Here is a 19,739-nt window from a genome sequence, read left to right on the forward strand (position 1 = left end):
TTTTCCTGGCCTTTCCCAGAAGAGGCACTTTAGGAAACAGGGCAGGAACACTGGTAGAGGGGGGGTGGTCTCAGTTACTCCAAGCCCAGCCTATTCCAGCAGATGCTTAGGAAGCAAGAGCTGGTTGTGCGCCATCTCACAGCTGCTGCAGCCCGAACCTCTCACAACAGGAGGTGCTGTAGGCATTTCCAGTTTAGCTATTTACTAACCCCTGCAGCTAGTTCATTAGTGACTTTTGTGCTGTGACATTTCCTCCAACACCTGGGCTTGACACCCTGGGCTAATTAGAGGAGTCATCTGCAGTGATTCTGGAGGTTGGGGGGGGAGGGGGTGATTTCCATTCTCCGTGGGAGAACTGAGTCAGCATTAGCTGGGGGTGGCTGCCTGTGACATATTTCTCTTACTGATGATGACGGTATTGAGGTTATGGCTACAAGCAGGGGACTTGGGGGGTGGTCTGTGTTTGCAAGGTCTCCTGAGTTACCTGGTGCACCAGCTCCCACAACTTGGAGTCCCAACTGCAGGATATTGTTCCAGGAGCTGCAGCTAATAAATATCCTGTCACGGAAGAGAGGAGCAGGATGATGAACATCTCTCTCTCTCTCCCTCCCCTTTCCTGTCCATTGCTGCTGTCATCCTGTTTCTATCTCTCCTGTTCCACTGTGGCAAAATAATGAAAGAGTGACGGGAGCAGGGCACTGGACCCTGGGTCTCCGCGCTCCCTGTGGGTGCCCTGACCACTGGATTAAGGAGTCATCCTCTCTCTCTGGCCCAACGACTAAGTATTTGTCTGCAGCGGTGCAAGAGCCATTGTGTCAGAGATCGGGTGACCATGTTTCCCAAAGGGAAAATGGAACACTGAGCGGGGCTGGCCCAAGGCCCCCAGACCCAGGGCTGGCCCCAGCTGTTTGTCCAAGGTGCCCCCTCCCCTGGCTGTCACTGGTCACTCGAACCCTGCCAATATAGTAGTGGCACAAACTGCAACTGGCACATCTTCCCACCAGTAGCAGTTACTGCCATGTAAGGATGGGCAGTGCGGCTTCAGCAGATGTTACTGAGCTGACTCAGTTCATTTGATCATGCTCAGTACAACCTGCCAGGGAGCACTTTGTGCCACTACACCGCCCCCCCCACTCGAGGCTGTTGCTGGAACCTGGCTGGTCCCCCACACACTGGAACCGTTGCTCCCCCTCCCTCCAGCCCAGCCTCCCCAAGGCAATGGGCTGGCATCTCCACTCTCCCCCACAAATGTTCCTTGCACCGCACCCCACTTTTTTGACAAAAGTGGACATTTGTCCCATTTGCTCTTGCGATCTTGATCAGTTTGACAAGAGCAAACGGGATAAATCCCACTTTTGCCAAAAATAAAAAGCAGGACGTCTGGGGCAGGGCTTAAAAAAGGGACTGTCCTGGCCAAAACATATGGGCACCCTAATCAGAGAAAGCGTGAGAGTGAGTCTGCAGTGCAGTGTTAGGGTACCCACCTGGGAGGCAAGAGATACGGGGCCCAGGCCCCCTACTCTGATAACACTTTAATTAGTTATTCACAGTGGAACAGGTTTAACAGGAGAGACTGAGGAAGCCGCACATCAGACTATCCCATAGCTCAGCACCACCCTCTTCAAATCCTTTCACCCCCTCCGGCAGAGCAGGGGGAATTGAACAGGGGTCTCCCATATCCCAGTGTGCACTCCAACCACTGGGCTAAATGTTACAAGGTGGACAGCAGTGGCTCCACCTCCACTCAGATTTTGAATGAGACCTGCTCTGGTAGGCAGCCTCTGAGCACACCTACCAGATTGGGCCCCACACAGACGTAGTTGGCCGAACGCCTGTCTGTTGCTGGTTCGTGGCTCACGCTGGGGCTTAGGCAGGAGCCAAGCATCTGAGCACCTAGAGGGAGGCAGGCGTACGTACACGTCCTGAAACATAGGCACCGAGGGAACTTTGATTCTGAAAACTTACACACTGAGTTTAGGTGCCCAAGTACCGGCTTTGTGGACCTAGGATCTTCTCCCTGTGCTAACCCTCTTGCTAATTAATTTTCTTGTTCTGATCCAGTCAGTCACTGCAGTTAAAGTGAGAGGTGTGATTGTCTGGGAGTTATAGCAATGATCAAAGGATCCTAAAATGAATATTTTGCACAGTTCCACAATTTAGCCTGTGGACTGTGATAGCAAGAGGATGTGTCAAGAAGATGAAGTGAAATTGGCTGCTGTCAGCGAGGAGGTCTGGTCTTCTCAGCATACATCAGTTTTAAAGGGCTGGAGCGTTCAGAAGTTCAGAATGCTTCCTTTTAAGAGCACCATTTTTGAGTCACTTGCCCTGAATGTGTGGGAATAGCAAAGGAAGATGTGATGAGTCCTTATTTGTGTGATGAGCTCAGGGAGGGTCCACAGAGAAAACAAAAAGGTGGTCCCTCTCCTGCTGGCGCTTCCATTGTTGGAGAGCTAAGAGATCACGAGATACAGGGAGAGACACCTCTACCTCTGGAAGGGGCACAATGGGGAGGGATGGAATCTTACACGCTATCGCAAGGTTAGCTGGTTGCTTGTTTAGAAAGGTACCAGAGAGAAAACTCCTCCAATCTCTACTTAAACCTATCTAAGGGCTGCAAACGATGAGCAGCCCCCACACCAGAAATGCGTAGAGGGAAAAGCCAGAATAGCAAACCTGAGTACATTCCCTCCCTCTACATGCTTCTGCCTCACCCTCTTCCTCTGGTGACAGACCATGCTAGACCTCACCTAAAGAGTGTGCATTATTTTAAATGCATGTCACTGACTGACCTGGAAGTGCAGCCCAGCCCAGGATACAAACTGCAGCCACATGGATCATAGGGCAAAAAGGAAAGTCAGACTTCCTTTTCTCTCCTGTACAATGTGGACTGAAATAGAGGGGGGCAGCCACCTCTCCCTGCAAAGGGACTCTGGAGAGACCCTACATCACAGAGTAACCAGCCACAGGCATTACATCAGATCCTGGAGTGCAAACTCACCCAAAGACAGTGCATCTCACACCCCAGTCAGGTAGTGGGTCCATTCAGCTCCCCACAAAGAAAATGGTCAGAAATAACAAGCCCTGTTGTTTTAATGGGTGACATCAATTCAGATTCGCACCCTTTCCATCTCCATAAAGTTCCAGGTTTGAAAGCAGCCAGTCAGAGGGGTCTGAACAAAAGGTAGACCACAAGTGTGGAAACGTAAAAAGGGGACACTTCAATCCCTCAATCAGGGATGGAGCCACTTGGAACCTTCCAGAAAGCTAAGGACCTGATTCTCCATTGCCCTACACCTTGTGCAAAGTAGGTGTCAAATGCTATCACTTTTGCTGGTGTAAATGGTACAACAGGTGCAGGATAACAGAGAAACAGGCCCCAAGTCTTTACCCTAAAAGTAGATGCAGGCATTTTGTTGTGATGCCAACAAAGAGATTTAAGTGCTGCTTTAATTGAAACCTTACCTATGGAGCTATTAATGATGCCCCCATCCATAGACATAACAGCCCTAGGTCCAATTGGTAGCACTTTACAGATTTTTATTCATAATCCTCACCAACCCGTGGGAGGAAGGCAGTAGCCCTGTGTTACAGATGCGGAAGCTGAGGTACAATGAACTCCTGGGGGAATTCTGCACCACTGCGCATGCACAGAATTCAAGGGATTGCCCCTTCCCCTGCAAGGAGTGGCTGGGGCTGTGTCAGACCCATCCCCAGAAACTTCCCCCAGCTGCAGGAAGCTCAGCATCCTCCCCTGCTTCCTGCCCCCGTCACTCCTCAGCTGCGGCGGGAGGGGTCACTGTACGGGGAGCTGCTCCCCCATCCACCCAACCCCTGCACCTCCAGACCTTCCATACCCAGACACCCCTGCCAAGCCTCACTCTGTACACCCAGAACCCCTTGAGCCCTCCATACCCAAACCCCACCCTATTGAATCTCAACCCCTGCATTTGGAGCCCACTGCACCCAGACCTCCACCCCTGCACCCAGACCACCCCCCACTGAGATCCCTGCACTTAAACCCCCACCCTGACAAGCCCCACCCCCTGCACCTCTCTGAGCCCCCACATCCAGACCCACATGCCAATGACTCCCAACTAGCTGCACCCAGACCCCCAGCCCACCAAGGCCTACTCCCCCAGCACTAAGACCCCCCTGTTGAGACCCCTACACCTAGACCCCTCCACTGAGCCCCAACCACTTTCACCTGGAAGCGCCTGGAGAGTCCCATTGTCCCTGCACCTAGACCCCTCACTGAGCTGCCTGCACCCAGATTGTCCCACACAGAATCCTCTCACCCCACACCTGGATCCCCCCATACTGAGCCCCTCCACACTTGGATTCTGCCTGGTTGAGCCTGCCTGCCCTTGGTGCACCTGGCACAGTGGGGCTGGGCCCCAGGGTATTTCTGGGGCAGGCCCAGGCCTTGTGCTGTGTCAGGATTGGGTGCAGCCTCACCACTGAGTCCATGTCCTGGAGATGGGGGGCTGTAGGGTGATCCCCCACCTTCGTACAGCCAGTGACCTGTGCTCCCCACTGCCATGCTAGAGCCTCTGCATTTATTTATTGACAAATAAAACTTGCAGAATTTTTCAGAATTTTAAATTTTGTGCGCAGAATTTTTCATTTTTTGGCACAGAATGTCCTCAAGAGTAACAGTGGTTGTGACTTTCCCATAGCTACAAAACAAAACAAATCATTGGCTCACGTGAAAACAGAACTCCCAAGTTCACACCCAGATGCCAGCTCTGACCACCAGGTCCCATTGCTTAGGGACTTCTGTGCATGTAGGGAGAGCTGGGAGCACCAGATGTTAGGGGCAAGGCTGCACATACAAGTTAGCAAGCTGACGCCTGAAAAAAAGGCCCAAACAAAGTGCTGATGCTGCATCTTTTTTTTTAATTTTGCTTCTCCAAAGCGAAAGCAGAGCAAGTGACAGGAGGAAAAAAGTGATTTAAAACAAAACAAAACAAAGGAAAAGGCAGCTGCTGGGTTATATGGGGAAAAAAGAGTCCCCAAAAGGGTGGAAATTCATAGAGGCCAAGCCCGCACTAACTCTTAATAAAATACAATACTGAAAATAAGATCAGAGAGTCTCCAAAATACAATATCTTAAGGGGTCGGCAATAATACAAAATAAGGTTCATTATGTACAAACAATTTCTGCTCTTGGTCTCTGTACAACGGTGTGAATGGGAGGCCCGTGTGGGCGGTCAGATGGAATTGTTGGGTAAGGAGACGTGGGGGAAGAGTGTATACTCAGACCTGACAGTGGTTCTGTACTGTGGAGTGGGGCACAAGGAAGGGAGGTGCAGTGGGTGTCTGGTGAGTGGGTCCTGGGTGGACCTTGACTGGAGCAGAGTTGTTCTGAAGGATCTTCCTCTTCCAATGCCCATGGCAGAGTGCATGTGGAATCATGGCTGGGGTTTGCTGTGTCCAGGTCTGTCCCAAGTGGCTCCAAGAGTCAAACAAAACAAAACAAAATGGAGAAGAGAGGGAAGTGAGGGCAGCCCTCCTGCCCCATCCTGTTCCTTGACTTGAAGTCCACAAGTCAGCGAGAGCCTTCCCATCCCTCCTCCTCTGGGAGTCACCTCCTATTTGCAGTCTCAGGGTGGAGGAGGAGGTGGACAGAGGAGGAGAGAAGGGCAGCAGCAAGGTGTTGAGAGGGGACCTCTTTTTATTATTATTATTTTGGGGGAAGTTGAGAAAAATGAGCCAAAGAAGTGTCTGGAGGAGAGTGAGAATGGGCAAGGACATGGTAACTCCTATTTACAAAAGTAGGGCAACCCAGACAAGGTCTGGCCTCAGGGATGGCTCCAGGCACTGGGCCTGGAACAGTTCTTTTAACAAGGGGCAGCTGAAGGAAGAGGAGCAAGGAAACATGCAACTCTTCCAGCAGGGCCTTTCCGGGTAGCTACAGGGAGATTTTGTGGGGAGGGGGGAACCTCTCTGGGTTGGAGTGAGGCCTCTGACACAGAGCTAGAGATAAGACAGTTTCAACACCAGATTCAGCAAGTCCTGGAGTTAAAGGGGTGAAGAGCCTGGTAACTTTGGTGCCAGCATCTAGAGAGTGGAGACCCACAGCTCTCTTTGGTGAGCCACATTTATTCCATTTATTGTGGATACTGGGGCCTCACCATCACACGACGGAGAACTTCGTCCCATTAGGAAGGGTCTGTGGCGAGTGGGCAGGGAGGATCGTGCTCTGTCTTAGGGAGCTCTGGTTTCTCCAAGAGCTGCGGACTGAATTTTAAGTCAATTTATCAGAGTTTGGAGTCTTCCCCACAAAATCTGTGCACTGATCTCTGCAGATGATCAGAATGGAAGTTACGTGGGCAATCCATCAAAAGACAACTAGATCAAGGTAGGTCTTCTCTCAGCTGAGGCAGAAGCATATTAGCCATGGAGTGAGGGGAGGAAATTATCTCACTCCCAAATTCTCTAGGAGACTAACCCCAAAGTTACCATGGCCATAGCCTCTCAGCTAGGTAATAAACTTAGCTCTCTTTCCTTCAAGTGCATCTGACATGAGCAAGGGGTACAGAATTGGGCACTGCCCCCTGAATCTGGAGGCTTTGGGGAATGAGTTGGATACCTCTGAGGTCACATACAGATCTCCTCCTCCTCCAGCCCAGCAACAGGGTGAACACACACTGGTGAGGCAATGCTCACACAGGGAGGAGAGAAGGGCTTGGGCAGACACAATCCCTGGTTCTGGCAGTGACTGTGAATCTCATCCAAGAGATCAGCACTAACATGGGCTGTGGGGAAGTGACAGGCTGAACCCAAGACCAGCATGGCAGTGTCTGAATGCAGTGTCCTCTCCCACCAAGTCCCCTCAATCACTCAGCGAGGAGGGGAGTCTGCATCCAGAGGGACGAGGCCTTGAGGTTCGGCAACTGCTACAAAGATTCAGCTGCGTCACTGGAGCGTGCCTCCCTGTGGGAAAGAAAAGACAGCAATCAGATTTGCTGCGTTTACCATCTAGTCCCAGCCATGGGCACTGCTCTAACCCTAGCCAAGAGAGGGCAGCATTTTCTTTCCAACCCACTGGGCCCACTTCTTTCCACAGTCCCAGGAGAGTTAATTTCATACCTCCCCTTATTTCAGTTTTGGGAGCAGAGAACTCCTCTAGGATCCCTTTTTCCTCTCCCTTTATTCCCCACCCACTCACTGATCTGCACCTAGCTGATCTGCCCTTCTGCCCAGCAGGGTGAGGAGTGAGAGGAAACTTCAGTCCCATCTCTGCCCCTTTCGTTGATGGCCTCACTGCTCAGACTATCTACAATGGGAACAAAGAGGGCCAAATAAGAGGGGATGTCTTTTGCTGTGGGTACTGGTTTGTACTGATCAGGATGGAGCCTCCCAGTCCCAGCCCATTGCACCTGGGCACTGACCAGCCTGCAAATGTTGGAACCCTTTAGCCATCCAGCCCCCTCGTGTCTACTGGTCGCTATGCCAGAGCAACTCCACTTTCTAAGCCCCTTGTGGACCCCACTCTTTTGATCCATGGAGCCTCACGTGGTCCTCTGTTCCCTGCAGGGAGCAGCCCCCCGCAGCCACAGTGCCTGGATTAGTGCACTCCCAGGAGATAGAAACAGGAAGGGAGCTCGTCTATCCTGCCAGCTCCGAGCCTTGTGTCAAAGAGCTCCCCTTGCTGGGGGCACAGGGTTACTCTGATGCTCTCCCCCTCTCACACTCTGCCCTTTTGGGGCTTGGAGACAAAGGCCCTGGAGTAGGCGGGGCAGGGAGAGGCGTTTCCAGCCTGCTTACCTCTCCTGGATCTGCTCTTTGAGGTGAGTCAGAGTTGGGTCAGTTTGGTTCTGGTCCGGGGCCCCCAGCTGGGATTTGCTCAGGTACTTGGCTGTCTCGTGGGCCCTGGCCAGGTGGCCCAGTATGCGCTTCTGAGGTCTCCTCTCCTCAGATTGCCCTTCATCCGTCTCCCGGCCCACAGGATGCTCCACAGGGAGGAAGGAGCTGTAGCCTTCCTCTACGGAGCCAGCACCCTCGTCATAGAACAGGAGGCTCCGGGACTGAACTGTAAATGGAGAGAGCACCATTACAATGCTGAGAATAGGAGCAGAACCCAGGGGCATAAGCCGTCCAGCACACAGTCACCCCAGCACATTGTACGCCACACAAGCCAACACAGCCTGTCCCACTTCAGCTGCCTGAGCCCAACACCTACGTCCATACACAGTGTCCCTGGAGTACACTCAGCCTGCTCTGTGGGGAATGGAGACGAATCCATGATTTTCTTCTCCCATCCTGTCTTTTAGCATCTGTCATGTTTTGGTACAATGGCAAATGGAGAAGGGCACTGCTGTGAGACAGCTCTCCCTGGCAGGGCCCAGGCACGCACAGACAGGGCCATAGGCGCCAACTTCCCCTCTGCCCAGTGGGTGCTCGCCCGCCCCCCTGGCCCTGCCCCTGCACTGCCCTCACCCCACCCCCATTCCACCCCCTTCCCCCAAGTCCCCGCCCCTGCCCTGCCTCTTCTCCGCCTCCTCCCCTGAGCACGCTGCATCCGTGCTCCCCCCCCTTCCTCCCAGAAAGTCCTAAGTGCTGCCAAACAACTGTTAGGCTGTGGGAGGGAAGTGCTGGGAGGGAGGGAGGGGAAGGAGCGGGGTCAGGGCGCGCTCGGTGGGGAGGAGGAGGAGGCGGCAAGGAGGGGGTGGGGGCGCAGGAAGCTTGGCTGTCAGTGGGGTGGAGCACCCACTAATTATTTCCCATGGGTGCTCCAGCCCCCCAGCACCCACGGAGTCGGTGCCTATAGACAGGACACTGCTGTGAGACAGCTCTCCCTGGTAGGGCCCAGGCAGGCATAGACAGGGCACTGTTGTGAGACAGCTCTCCCTGCTGTATATCTATCAAGAGGAGAGGGGTTGGGAGTTCCTCTAATCTGGGGATTAGAGGAATGTGTCACGTCGGACTCACTTTTACTGGTTGTATAAATGTCTGGTGCCGGAGTTGCTTTCACTGTCTGTGATGTGGAGGAGAATTCTGGGAGACATGGCATCATGGATCCCAGGACCAGAACAAAGCACAGCACCAGTACCTGGGGGTGAGACATTAAAAAACCATCAGCGCTGCCAGCCACAAGACAATGCTGTGATCCCAGTACACAGACCCCCAGCAGTGGGAGACCATGTGCTCAGATTGACAGCTGGGTCACTCACTCTGCTCATTTTAGATTATCAGGAGAAAGGATTAAGTCTGCTGTCCTCTACTTTTGCTTTCTCTGAAATACTGCCTGCTCCATGTGCAGGGCCAGCTAGACAGGTAACTTCAGTCTTATTGCATGGGTGGGAGATGGTATAAAGAGAAGGGGGTTAGATTCACTAGACAACAGTTTGGGAAAGAGAAGCCTACACCTAAGAGGTGAAGCCAGACTGCTGGTACAGACAATGAATACAGTTTGGGGGCATCATTTAAAGCAGGAGCTAGGAGAAAGCCAACAGGTGCTGAGAAGCACTCAGGCCAAATACATTTGCTAAGGATGTCAGCTAAATAAAGGTATCTCTGTATCCAGTAAAGGACAGGACCGAAATGACAGATGCACTGCCCAGCCTGAGATCAGACATCTTGTTGATTTATCAGAATTCAGATTAAGGAGTTACATAAAAGCAGGCAAATGGTCAAAAATAAAAACTATCGGTGTCTATACGAATGTGAGAAGATGAAAAGCACGAATAGGTGAGTGAGCATGTCTGGCAGTGGAAGAAGATCTTGACATAACTAGAATTATTGAAACATAGTAGAATGATGAAAATCAATAGACTATTGTAATACTGATCTATCACTATACAGGGGGGACAGGTTAGCTCACAAGGGGTGGGTGGGGGAACAGTGTACGTGAGGTTCTATAGTATCTAGGGTGATCATTCAGAGTAAGAATCTGTGTGGATACAAATCCCATGTCATGAGAATACAAATGGACTAATAGTGTTATACTACCAAGCTCCAGCTCAGGCCAAAGATATTGATTGCACAGTGCTGGAAAGATCAAGGAAGCAACATAGCCTAGTAAAAAACAATAATGAGTGATTTCTACTACCCACGTATAAATTAGTCAAGTGTCACATCAGGACAAAGTCTAGAAAAGCAATTTCTTGACACCTTAAGCGAGTGCTTTTTGGAACAGCTAGTTCTAGAGCACAAAAGAGGAAAGATTTTTAATTCAGTCCTAAGTAACACACAGAAGTCGGTTCATCAAGAAACAATAGCTGAGTGACCAAGTAACCACAGTATAATGAAGGGCACCAAATTCTAGCACAGTGACACTACACTTTAGAAAGGGGGATTTCAAAAAAGGAGACGCTGGTCCAACAAAAGCTCCTATAGTCAAAAGTGAGGAAATGAAATTAGTTAAACTCAACATGAAGGCTACTCTCTTTGCGTGGAGGCTACTTATGCACACAAAGGCACTCAGGCCCCTCACCAACTCAGGAAAATGGAGGGGGGGGGAAACAACCCAGAATGGGTAAACCCAAAGATTTAAGAGATTATTTGAGCCAAAAAAGATATCCTTCAGAAAATGGAAATTCATCCCTATTGAAGCCAGCAGAGAGGAGCATAAATGAGGGGAGGTGAAATGGAAGATGGAAGTTGGGAGGGCAAAGAGGGACTACAAAGAGCAAATAGCCAAAGACAGAAAAACAAATAACAAATTATTGAAATATACCAGAAGCCTGTGAGAGAACTGGTACATCTGCTGGACTGCCATGGAGTGAAGGCAGCAACTAAGGAAAATAAGACATTGCTGAGAAGCTAATATATTTATTTGCAGTAGTTTATAGCACAGCTGAGAGATACCTGTCCCAGACCTACCATTTCCAGGCAATAAAGATGAAGAGTTGTCAGAGACTGAGGAGGTCCAGGAAGAAACAGATACATGAAGGAGCAATGAGGTATTAGGCCCAGATACACAGTTTACATCCAATGGTTCTGAAGGAATTTAAAAATGAAGTGGCTGAGCTGCTAACAGAAGTATGCAATCTCTCATTAAAATCTTCTCCTACATGGGAGCCCTGGAGATTAGCAAATGTTTTATCAAACTGTAAAAAGGGGAGATGCTAGGAATTACAGGCTCACTTCAGTACCAAGTGTCTTGAAGCAGGATTAAAAATAAATTTGGAAACACCTGATGTACTAGGAAGAAATCAGCACAACTTCTGTAAGAAAAGTGTAGCCTCCCAATCTACTAGAATTTGATGGCTCTGTCAACAAAGGGGTGGATAAAGGATAACTGAATTCATTTATTTGGATTTTCAAAAGAACTTTTGACAAAGTCCTGCACAAGAAGCTATTAAGAAAATTACTCTAGATGTCACAAGATGAGAGGTAAAGATCTGTCATGGACCAGGAACTATCCAAGAGGCAAAAAAACAGAAAGTACAAATAAATAAGTCAATTTTCCTCATGGCCAAAGATTAATAGTGGCATGGCCTGTGTGTCCATTTTAGGACTTGTGGTGTTGAATGAATCTACCAACGATCTGTGAAAAGAGCAAACAGGGAGGTAGCACAAAATGATGTGGTTAGTGCAGGCTAGAGCAGACTTTGAGGTATTTCAGAGGAATTTAACGAAGTTAGATGAATAGGCAGCACAATACTGGATAAAATTCACTGTCGAGAAATACAAGATAATGCACGTCGGAAGGAATAATTTGAACTATTCATACATCTTGCTGCATTAAACATTAACTAGAACCATACAGGAGAAAAGATCTGGGCACCATTGTCAGAGCTCAATTACAGCTTTTGCTTGATGTGCAGTGGTTGACAAAAAGCAAAGAAAAGGCTGTTTGCATGACAAATGAGATAGAAAATATTATAATGCCATTATAATAGCATACTCTCACCGGGGACACTATGCTCAGTTCTGGTCAACCACTCTCAAAAAATGAAATAGCAGCTGTAGGGGAGTTCAGAGATGGGCAATGAGAATGAGTGAAGGCCTGGAGAGACTCTGTATGATGAGAGATTGAAAAGAATGGGATTGCTAAATTAGAGGGGATACAAATAAGGGGCAAGAGAGAGTTAAATAATGAATGGTGCAGAGAAGGTAGATCAGACACTCCGGTTTATCCTTTCTCATAATAAAAGAACTAGGGGGAATTCAATGAAACTGAAAGGCAACAGAGTTAGAACAGGTAAAAGGGAATGATTTTTAAACAGTGCAGAATTAATTTGTGGAACTCCTGCCACAAGCTATCTGAGGCTAAGAGCTTAGTAGGATTTATAAAAAGGATCAGGCATGTATGGTTAATGAGAACATCCACACTGACATTAGAGGGGATAAAAAATACAGTACAGGTATAAACCCTCCTGCTTCAGTGCATAAACTTCCCCTGTGGACAGATTATTTCATCAGAACTGCCTACAGCAGGGTTTCTTACACCTTCTTCTGAAACATCTAGCACTGGCCACTGTCGGAGGTGGGACAGTGGACTAGAGGTACCCCTGGTCCAATCTGGTCTGGCAATTCCTATATTTGGTCTCAAAGGTGGGGAATATAAAGCAGTGAAACAGGGAAGAGGCTCTTCTGGGATCCGAGAAATATGCTGAGGATCCTTGGAGAGAGGGCTATGTGCTTGATTTCCCCCCTTTATTCCAAGGAAATAATTAGCCTAAATAAAACCCCTCTTTTTTGTTGGACACTGGCATAGTATCCACTAGTTATTCAAGGCTGGAAGCATGCTATAGAGAACAATCCCTGGCCTGTCTGGGAATGGGGTGATGGATAAAGGTGCAAAAGGAATCATGGCCAATATAGAATGGAGGGCCTGAGGCACATACCATTAGGCAGGTTCCGGTCTGTGTGGAAGCCATTTTATATGGTCTGGAGACCTTCCCAGCCACTAGGGCCTGGAGCTTCTGTAATTGCTGGAGCAGAGTCCTAGGAGAGAATACAACCACAATGAAGAGGGAACGCTCACCGAGGGATATGAGACTGAAGGTGGACTCTCCAATGTCCACCTCAGCTTTTCTCTGAATGAGAAGAGCTCCTTCACTTCTCCAAGTCCTCCCACCAGATAGGCCTGGGAAGCAGAAAAATGAAGGTGATAGTGATGGAGGCAATAATGGAGCTGAAAGGAGTTGGGCGAAGGACACCTCTTCTCCTGGTGCTACATAAACCTCCGCCCTGATCTCCCACAATCAGATTTAGCCAGAACTGGACTCCAGTCCAGGCTGCCAGATACATCCAATACCCAGGGTGGGGTGCATGGTATGGCCACTGCCACAACCCCACAATACAGGAGATTCCAGTACTTCTGGGGAACGACATGACCCCGCCCCTGGTGGTGTGACCTCACAGACACGGGGTGGGTGAGCTCACGCCAGCAGGGGCAGGGCAGCATGCTGTTCAAAATGGCGTCCCTCATCTGTGAAGCCAGACCAGGGCTGGCTCTAGGCACCAGCCTAGCAAGCAGGTGCCTGGGGCAGCAAACGGGAAAGGGCAGCTTCCTGGGTGGTCTTAGGGCAGCACTGCGGCGGCTTTCAGCGGCACGCCGGTGGCAGCAGCTCCTCCAGTTCCCTCTTCGGTGGCAGTTCAGCAGTGAGTCCCTCAGTCCCTCTCTTTCTCTTTGAGCTGCCGCTGAAGTGCCGCCGAAGAGGAAGACAGGGAGTGAAGGACTCGCCACTGAATTGCCGCCGAAGAATGAAGTGGCGCAATTGAGCTGCTGCCGCCGAAATGCTGCCGTTCGGCTTTTTTAATCTTTTTTTTTTTGCCGCTTGGGGCGTCAAAAACGCTGCAGCCGGCCCTGAGCCAGACAAACCCACATCTGGTTTTGTCTCAGTACCGGACAGGGGACAAACCCTAGAAAATGAGGGCTGTCTGGCCCAAACCGGATTAACGGCCTGCCTTGGGGGGCACATCCAAGAGCACTACCTACACTCCCTGGAGCATAAGGCTGAGAGGGAAGCAAAAATAAAATGTGATCCGTTTCAACTTCATCTCTCTTGGCAGGCGCTGCAGGGGGCTGTGGGCAAAGCCAAATGTAGAGCTGAGTGAATAATTCCTCCTCTGGTTGCCCTGGCTGACACATAACAGGCTTACTGTCTTGTTTAAATTACCTCACATGTACCCGCCCCCCAGTTCTGAACATATTACTAAAGAGCAGAACTGTTTAGCTGGCATGGCAAAGGAATTTTCCGGGGGGGGGGGGGGAGGCTGCAAGGAGCATTAGTGAGCCTTGGGCTCTGTAGCCAGGAGGCCCAGATTTTCTTGTTACAAATTGCCTAGTAATTTCCCCTCTGCAGCATTGCCAACTCTTGCAATCTTATTGCAAGTCTTGTGGTAGTTGGGGTTTTCCTTAAAGCCCCAGCTCCTGGAGTCTGGTGATTCCAGGAGAATCTTAGATTTCATATGTTTTAAAAGTTAGTTTCCAGCCCGCATGGCCATAGAGGAAAGTGGAAAACATGACCTCTACAGGCTTACAAGGCCGATAAAATGAACTCAGTGTTTCTTATTTTGTAACAACTCATGATTTTTAAGCCAATCACATGAATATGGGATCCTGACTCATGACTTTTGAATGCTGCTTCTGCTCCTGGCTGCTTCTCAAAAGCACAGATGGAGGAAATTCAGGGGTTGTGCTGGGAAGGGAGGAATGGGCTGCCATTCACAATCTTTCCAGCAGGTGGCAGGCCACAACCATCTATGAGGTTACAAAAGAAACACGGATTGAAGGCTGGGAAGGCATTTGTCTGACATCTCCGGGGACGGGGTCTCTAAAGAGCAGCATCTGACCTGGAAGCTGGAGTCAGAGCCTCAGCGTCAGGGGATCAGAGAAAAAGAATCTGACAAAGAGCCTCAGAGCGAGGTCAGGGAGGACAATGGCCCCTGGCGAGCTCCAATCATGATGGTGGGGTCAAGTGGGAAGATGGGTTTGGTTAATAGGGTCACCAGTCAGTTCCTGTCCCATTGACCGAAGGCTCGTGGATGAAAGGAATCCCCATGTGCAGCTGCCAGAGCCTGTGCGGCTGTGAGGAGTGTATCTAAGTGCATGTGCAGGAGGTTGTGAATTCAGAACAAAGGGAACATGCGCATAGGAATACGTTCAGGAGAACCCTCCCTACTCACCCCAAACTTCTGGCAGTCCCTAGCTGCTGACTCTGCTCTTGCTCTGCCACACATGCACAGGGAAAGGAGGGCGAGCTAACTCCAATTCCAAGTGCCGCTTCCTATTTCTATGGCATGTGTATGTGCCTTCCATGTTATAGATTCAAAGGAAACAAATTCCTGGGGTGGAGAGGCTGCCAGCTCCGAGCACTGAGACCCCACGCGCTCTCCAGATTTTCAGCCCAGGAAGCCAGGGGCCTGCTTTAGGGCTGAGAGGAGAGACTTACTCTCTTGGGCAAGCAGCTGTGCCAGTGTCAGACAAGGAGGAGCTCCCACAGGTTTGGGGGAACGGGGGAGATATAATGGGTGCCAGACACCGAGAGGGCCCCCTCAGGCTGCAGGGGATAACAGGGTCTGCACTGGTGTCATGTTTGGAGAGAGCTGCTTTGGGTTAGATGGGACCTATGCCCATGTCAGATGAGGAGAAAGTTCCTAGAGTCTGTCCAGTCACCTTGTAAACCTAGCTCTTTCTTCTAGGGAAATCCCAAACTGGTATCTTATGCCCTTGTCTTCTCCCAGGCCTTCTCCCTAGCCCTCTGTGCTTCGGAGAGCAGAGCAAGGGGGTTCAGAGATGGGTGTCATGCCTTTTGGGGCCTCCTGCATGGGAGCTTCCATGGAAACAAGGAGAAGAGTGGAGGGGTTTGAGTGGCAGTCAGAATCCAGAGAAGGATTCTGGGCTGTGGGAAGAGGAGAGGAAGGAAGGGAGGCAGAAAGCTCCCTTGCTCCTTCCCTTTCTCTGCTGACAGCCCCTGCCTGGCTGACCCAACACAAACATTCCACGCTCTCTAACCAAACCCAGCTGAATTACTGCTGCCATTGGAGGGGAACCAGGCCCTGCTGAGCAGCCCAGACTCTGCCAGGAATTGGGGGAGGGCTGCCTTGCCTTTCCTTCCAAGCACTCCCCTGGCCTCCCTTCTTGGCAGCCCACCCCAGAAGAGATTGGGGTTGGCTTCTCTCACCTGTTTGCATTTTCTAAGGTCTCCACTTTTTTCCACAGTTCATTGTTTTCAGATGTGAAAGTCTCAACTCTGCAGGAATAAAACCCAAATCCCGTTAGTTACAAACGTTGCAAAAAAGAGACAAACATTGGACCCCGTCCTCCATCAGAGTCCAGCCCCTGAACAGCCCTGTGTCCTCAGCCTCCGGCAGATGTGCTCCCACCTCCATGAATCAAATGATCATGTGCAGTCTAGCTACATGTTCTCAGCTGATGCTAACAATCAAGGGATCAGAGCAAAGACTGAATCCCTTCAATGCACATTAATTCCTTTGCTGTGTTTCACTCGCATGGTGCCAAGTGGCTACAAGTCTCAGACCTGGGAAGAGACTCTCACTAGGTCTGGGAGAGTTACTACAGCCATGTTACATTTGTAGCATATGCAAGGCCACATAGATGTCTCCATCATCAGCAAATTACATCCATGGGCCATGGAAAACATTAACAGAGGACCTTCCACTAGAACAATTCTGGCCTCTCTACCCCCTGAGCTAAAGGAGAATTTGCATTAGCTGCACGCTATTAGGGAAAGAGAATCCCTGGCTCAAACATGTGACCAGCTCTAGCCATTGGAGGGCAGTGGAGAACCTACACACTCTCTCTTTTCTCCAAGTTCTTCTCTGTAACTACTATGGTGAAAGCATCCAGCAAAGTACGGGGAACAGCTGAAGGGAAATTTCTGCAGGGCTGGGGGAAGAATAGTGGCCATGGAAGTGACAATAATAAAACAGAAGACTTTCCAGTACATACAACCATGTGAAATGACCTTGTCCAGTTTCTGAACTACTCATTCAATATAAAAATTGTGCTTAAAGGGACACTGCCAGGTTGAACCTTTTAAGCCCAAACTGTAGGCTTTGTACTAACTAAGGTCAATAAAAATGTTTTGGTTACACTTGAAATTGCAACGAACATTTTTTTGTTAAAATTTTAAATCTACACTGTAGCCCAAATATTGCAGCACAGTGCTAGAGTAATAAACTGCCATGTACATGCAGACACTATGGCCAGGAGTGGGGATGAACCTAGGACCTTCAGGACTGAAAGTACATAACCCTGCCACTCAAACTAGAGGAGCAATCCCATCAGCTGTAAGACGTAGACTTTTATCCTTAATATGGGCTAATCACCAGAGGGAGACATGCTCACACACACATACACTGTATTATATAAGGGCATAAGAGCCAGAAGGTGAAACTGACTCATCTGTTTTCACAGTGCATTCCTCTCCACTTAGCGAGGAAAGTGAAAAGTTAAGTAGGCCTTTTAAAGAATCTGACCACTGTAAAGATCTCAGGTATTATTAATGACATAGGAAAGGACACTATTTTATAATACTGGTCATGAAATTCGATCCTTGCAGACTGGTTTCTGGGTCTGAGAGGCCCATTTGGGGCTCCACACAAGTGCAGGGGATTCTCTTGCATGGATCTGATTGCAGGGCCATGGCATAGATTATTTCTAACCTGATAGTGTCCCATTACTTTAAACTTGTAACCGCAACACAGCCAGCGAGCCAAACTGGGATCTATGAAGGGAAGTAGATCCTGTTGCCCTAGCTCACATTTAGAGTGACCAGATGTCCCGATTTTATAGGGACAGTCCCGATTTTTGGGTCTTTTTCTTATATAGGCTCCTATTACCCCCCAACCCCGTCCTGATTTTTCACACTTGCTGTCTGGTCACCCTACTCACATTATAAGGAAAAAACCAAAGCTCAAGCAGGGGACTTTGGGGAACAAACATGGCCTTAGCTTCTTCCTGGCTATCAGCCACTTGCGTCATCAGCTTTACGTATAGGGATGAGGGGATTGTATTTAATGCCCCAAAATGTCCATGCTCCCATGGCATCCACCATATGCAAAGTAGATAACAGCGTATACAGAAAGCAGTGAGATGTACAATTACTGCATATGTTCATGCAAATGTGGGATTTCTGATCTGAGCAGATGCACATGTAATGTAGTGGTAGTAACACTACCATTACCAACATTTGAATATAGGATGTCAGAAGAATCTGTATTTGGGTATGTACTTGACAAGTTATTTACTTGGTTTGATCCACATTGTAGTTAGCATAGGCTGCAAAGCCAGAGGGGGGCTGGGCCATGGCCTGATCACTTTTTGGCTGGGCCAAACCTCAGTGGCACTGTGACCCAGCGTGCAGATTTCGAGGTGGTGGGCATAGGAGCTCATAGACTAGGGGTGTCAGGTGCTGGTGGGGGATGCACCTCAGAGGGAAAGAAGAGGGCCATTAGATGGTGGGGAAAATCTGTGCCTGCCCCCACCATTTTAAATGGCACTCCAAAGCCCGTGATTAGTGACCAGACAGACCACAGCAGCTTCTACTATGGAAACATTCATCTCGCCAAACATGCTACCCGAACAATAGGTCATAAGGCCTGGGATATTGGGGGCAAACAGAATAAGGCAAGCAGATGTGAGTGGGCTGTTTAAGGAATAATCTAGTGCTGCAAGGGTCTGATAGGCTGTCTGGGGGCAGAGGGGAGGCTGGGTTGGGGGGGTCTGTGCACAAACCAAATCAGTGTGTCAAGAAACCCATACAATTCTCATGAAATAACCTGACACCTGTACAGAGAATCACATTTAGAACTAAAACCTCAAACACCCCAAAGTCGTGTGCATGCTGAGGACTCACCACTGTCAAACAGGTTGTCACCACTACTAGACTGTGCTCTGAGCCACAGAAATTAATTAAAGGAGCCAACTGAAATCTCAGATACTTTAAGAATATTTTTAACTTAACAGCCCTCGGAACAGGGCTGCCAGCCCAAGCATGCAGTGCCGTTGCTTTTGCTAGCAGTAGTATTTTGGACCATCCCTCTACAGATTGGGAGAGAGAGCTTTGGGGCTGATGCAGCCATTTCTGTGGGGGAAATGCTTAGAGCTGAATTCCAGCCCCCAGAAGTGGCATGTGGAGTGGACAGCCGGATGGGCTTTAGAGCCCCAAGCACGGTACAAACAGGATGAGAAGTGACAGTATACAGGCCAGTGGTCCTCATCTCCAGTAATACCTTTGTTTGGATGCTCAGAAGGGAGGAGAAGACACTTACTTTTTCTCTAGACACTCCACATATTCCTTCTTCTTCCTGCGACTCTCCTGAGCAGAGATCTGGGAGGTGAGGAAGTACCAAACATGAGTCAGCACTATAAGTCTCAAGCCACTTCTCCGCCCTCCCCCCAGTTTTGTTACATGCCTGCTTCCTTTGTGCATGCTTTCTTCTGTCCAAAGGCAGAATGGGCTATCACACTTGCCATTCACATCTGGCCACAAAACACTTAGGAAGCCAAGAATGGGACATTTAGCATTGCCCAATGTGAAGGTTACAAAGCTCTTTTGCAATGTGCCTGAACCCCATCCCCAACTCCCACAGGCATCTCTGGGGTCACTCGAAAACCTACTGACTCATGTGGCTACGTGATGGGGTTGGCTGGAAAGAATCTTGCCCTAAACCATCTTTGAATCACCCATGGTGACTAATACATGCTGCAGGATCTCATCAGCTCCCCCATGGGGCTCCTGCTAATCTGAGAGGCTCAGGGAATCTCACAGCCTGTACCCAATTATATGATTGAATATGTATGTTATGGTAGTGCC

At 49.5% G+C, this 19,739-nt stretch overlaps 1 protein-coding gene across 1 annotated transcript in view; it reads right to left on the reverse strand.

The window, feature by feature from the left end:
- Positions 1 to 4,876: 4,876 nt before the first annotated feature.
- The window catches only part of CREB3L1 (cAMP responsive element binding protein 3 like 1), a 67,334-nt gene continuing 52,471 nt past the window's right edge, over positions 4,877 to 19,739 (reverse strand). The window contains exons 7-12 of the mRNA XM_034769590.1: positions 19,195 to 19,253; positions 16,083 to 16,151; positions 12,798 to 12,897; positions 8,935 to 9,055; positions 7,771 to 8,035; positions 4,877 to 6,936 (exon numbers count right to left, since the gene is read on the reverse strand). Coding sequence (XP_034625481.1) covers positions 6,900 to 6,936; positions 7,771 to 8,035; positions 8,935 to 9,055; positions 12,798 to 12,897; positions 16,083 to 16,151; positions 19,195 to 19,253 — 651 coding nt within the window. The 3' untranslated portion in view covers positions 4,877 to 6,899. The remainder of the gene's footprint in view (positions 6,937 to 7,770; positions 8,036 to 8,934; positions 9,056 to 12,797; positions 12,898 to 16,082; positions 16,152 to 19,194; positions 19,254 to 19,739) is intronic.

The sequence above is a fragment of the Trachemys scripta genome, chromosome 4 (assembly GCF_013100865.1).
Source record: "Trachemys scripta elegans isolate TJP31775 chromosome 4, CAS_Tse_1.0, whole genome shotgun sequence".
Lineage (NCBI taxonomy): Eukaryota > Metazoa > Chordata > Testudines > Emydidae > Trachemys > Trachemys scripta.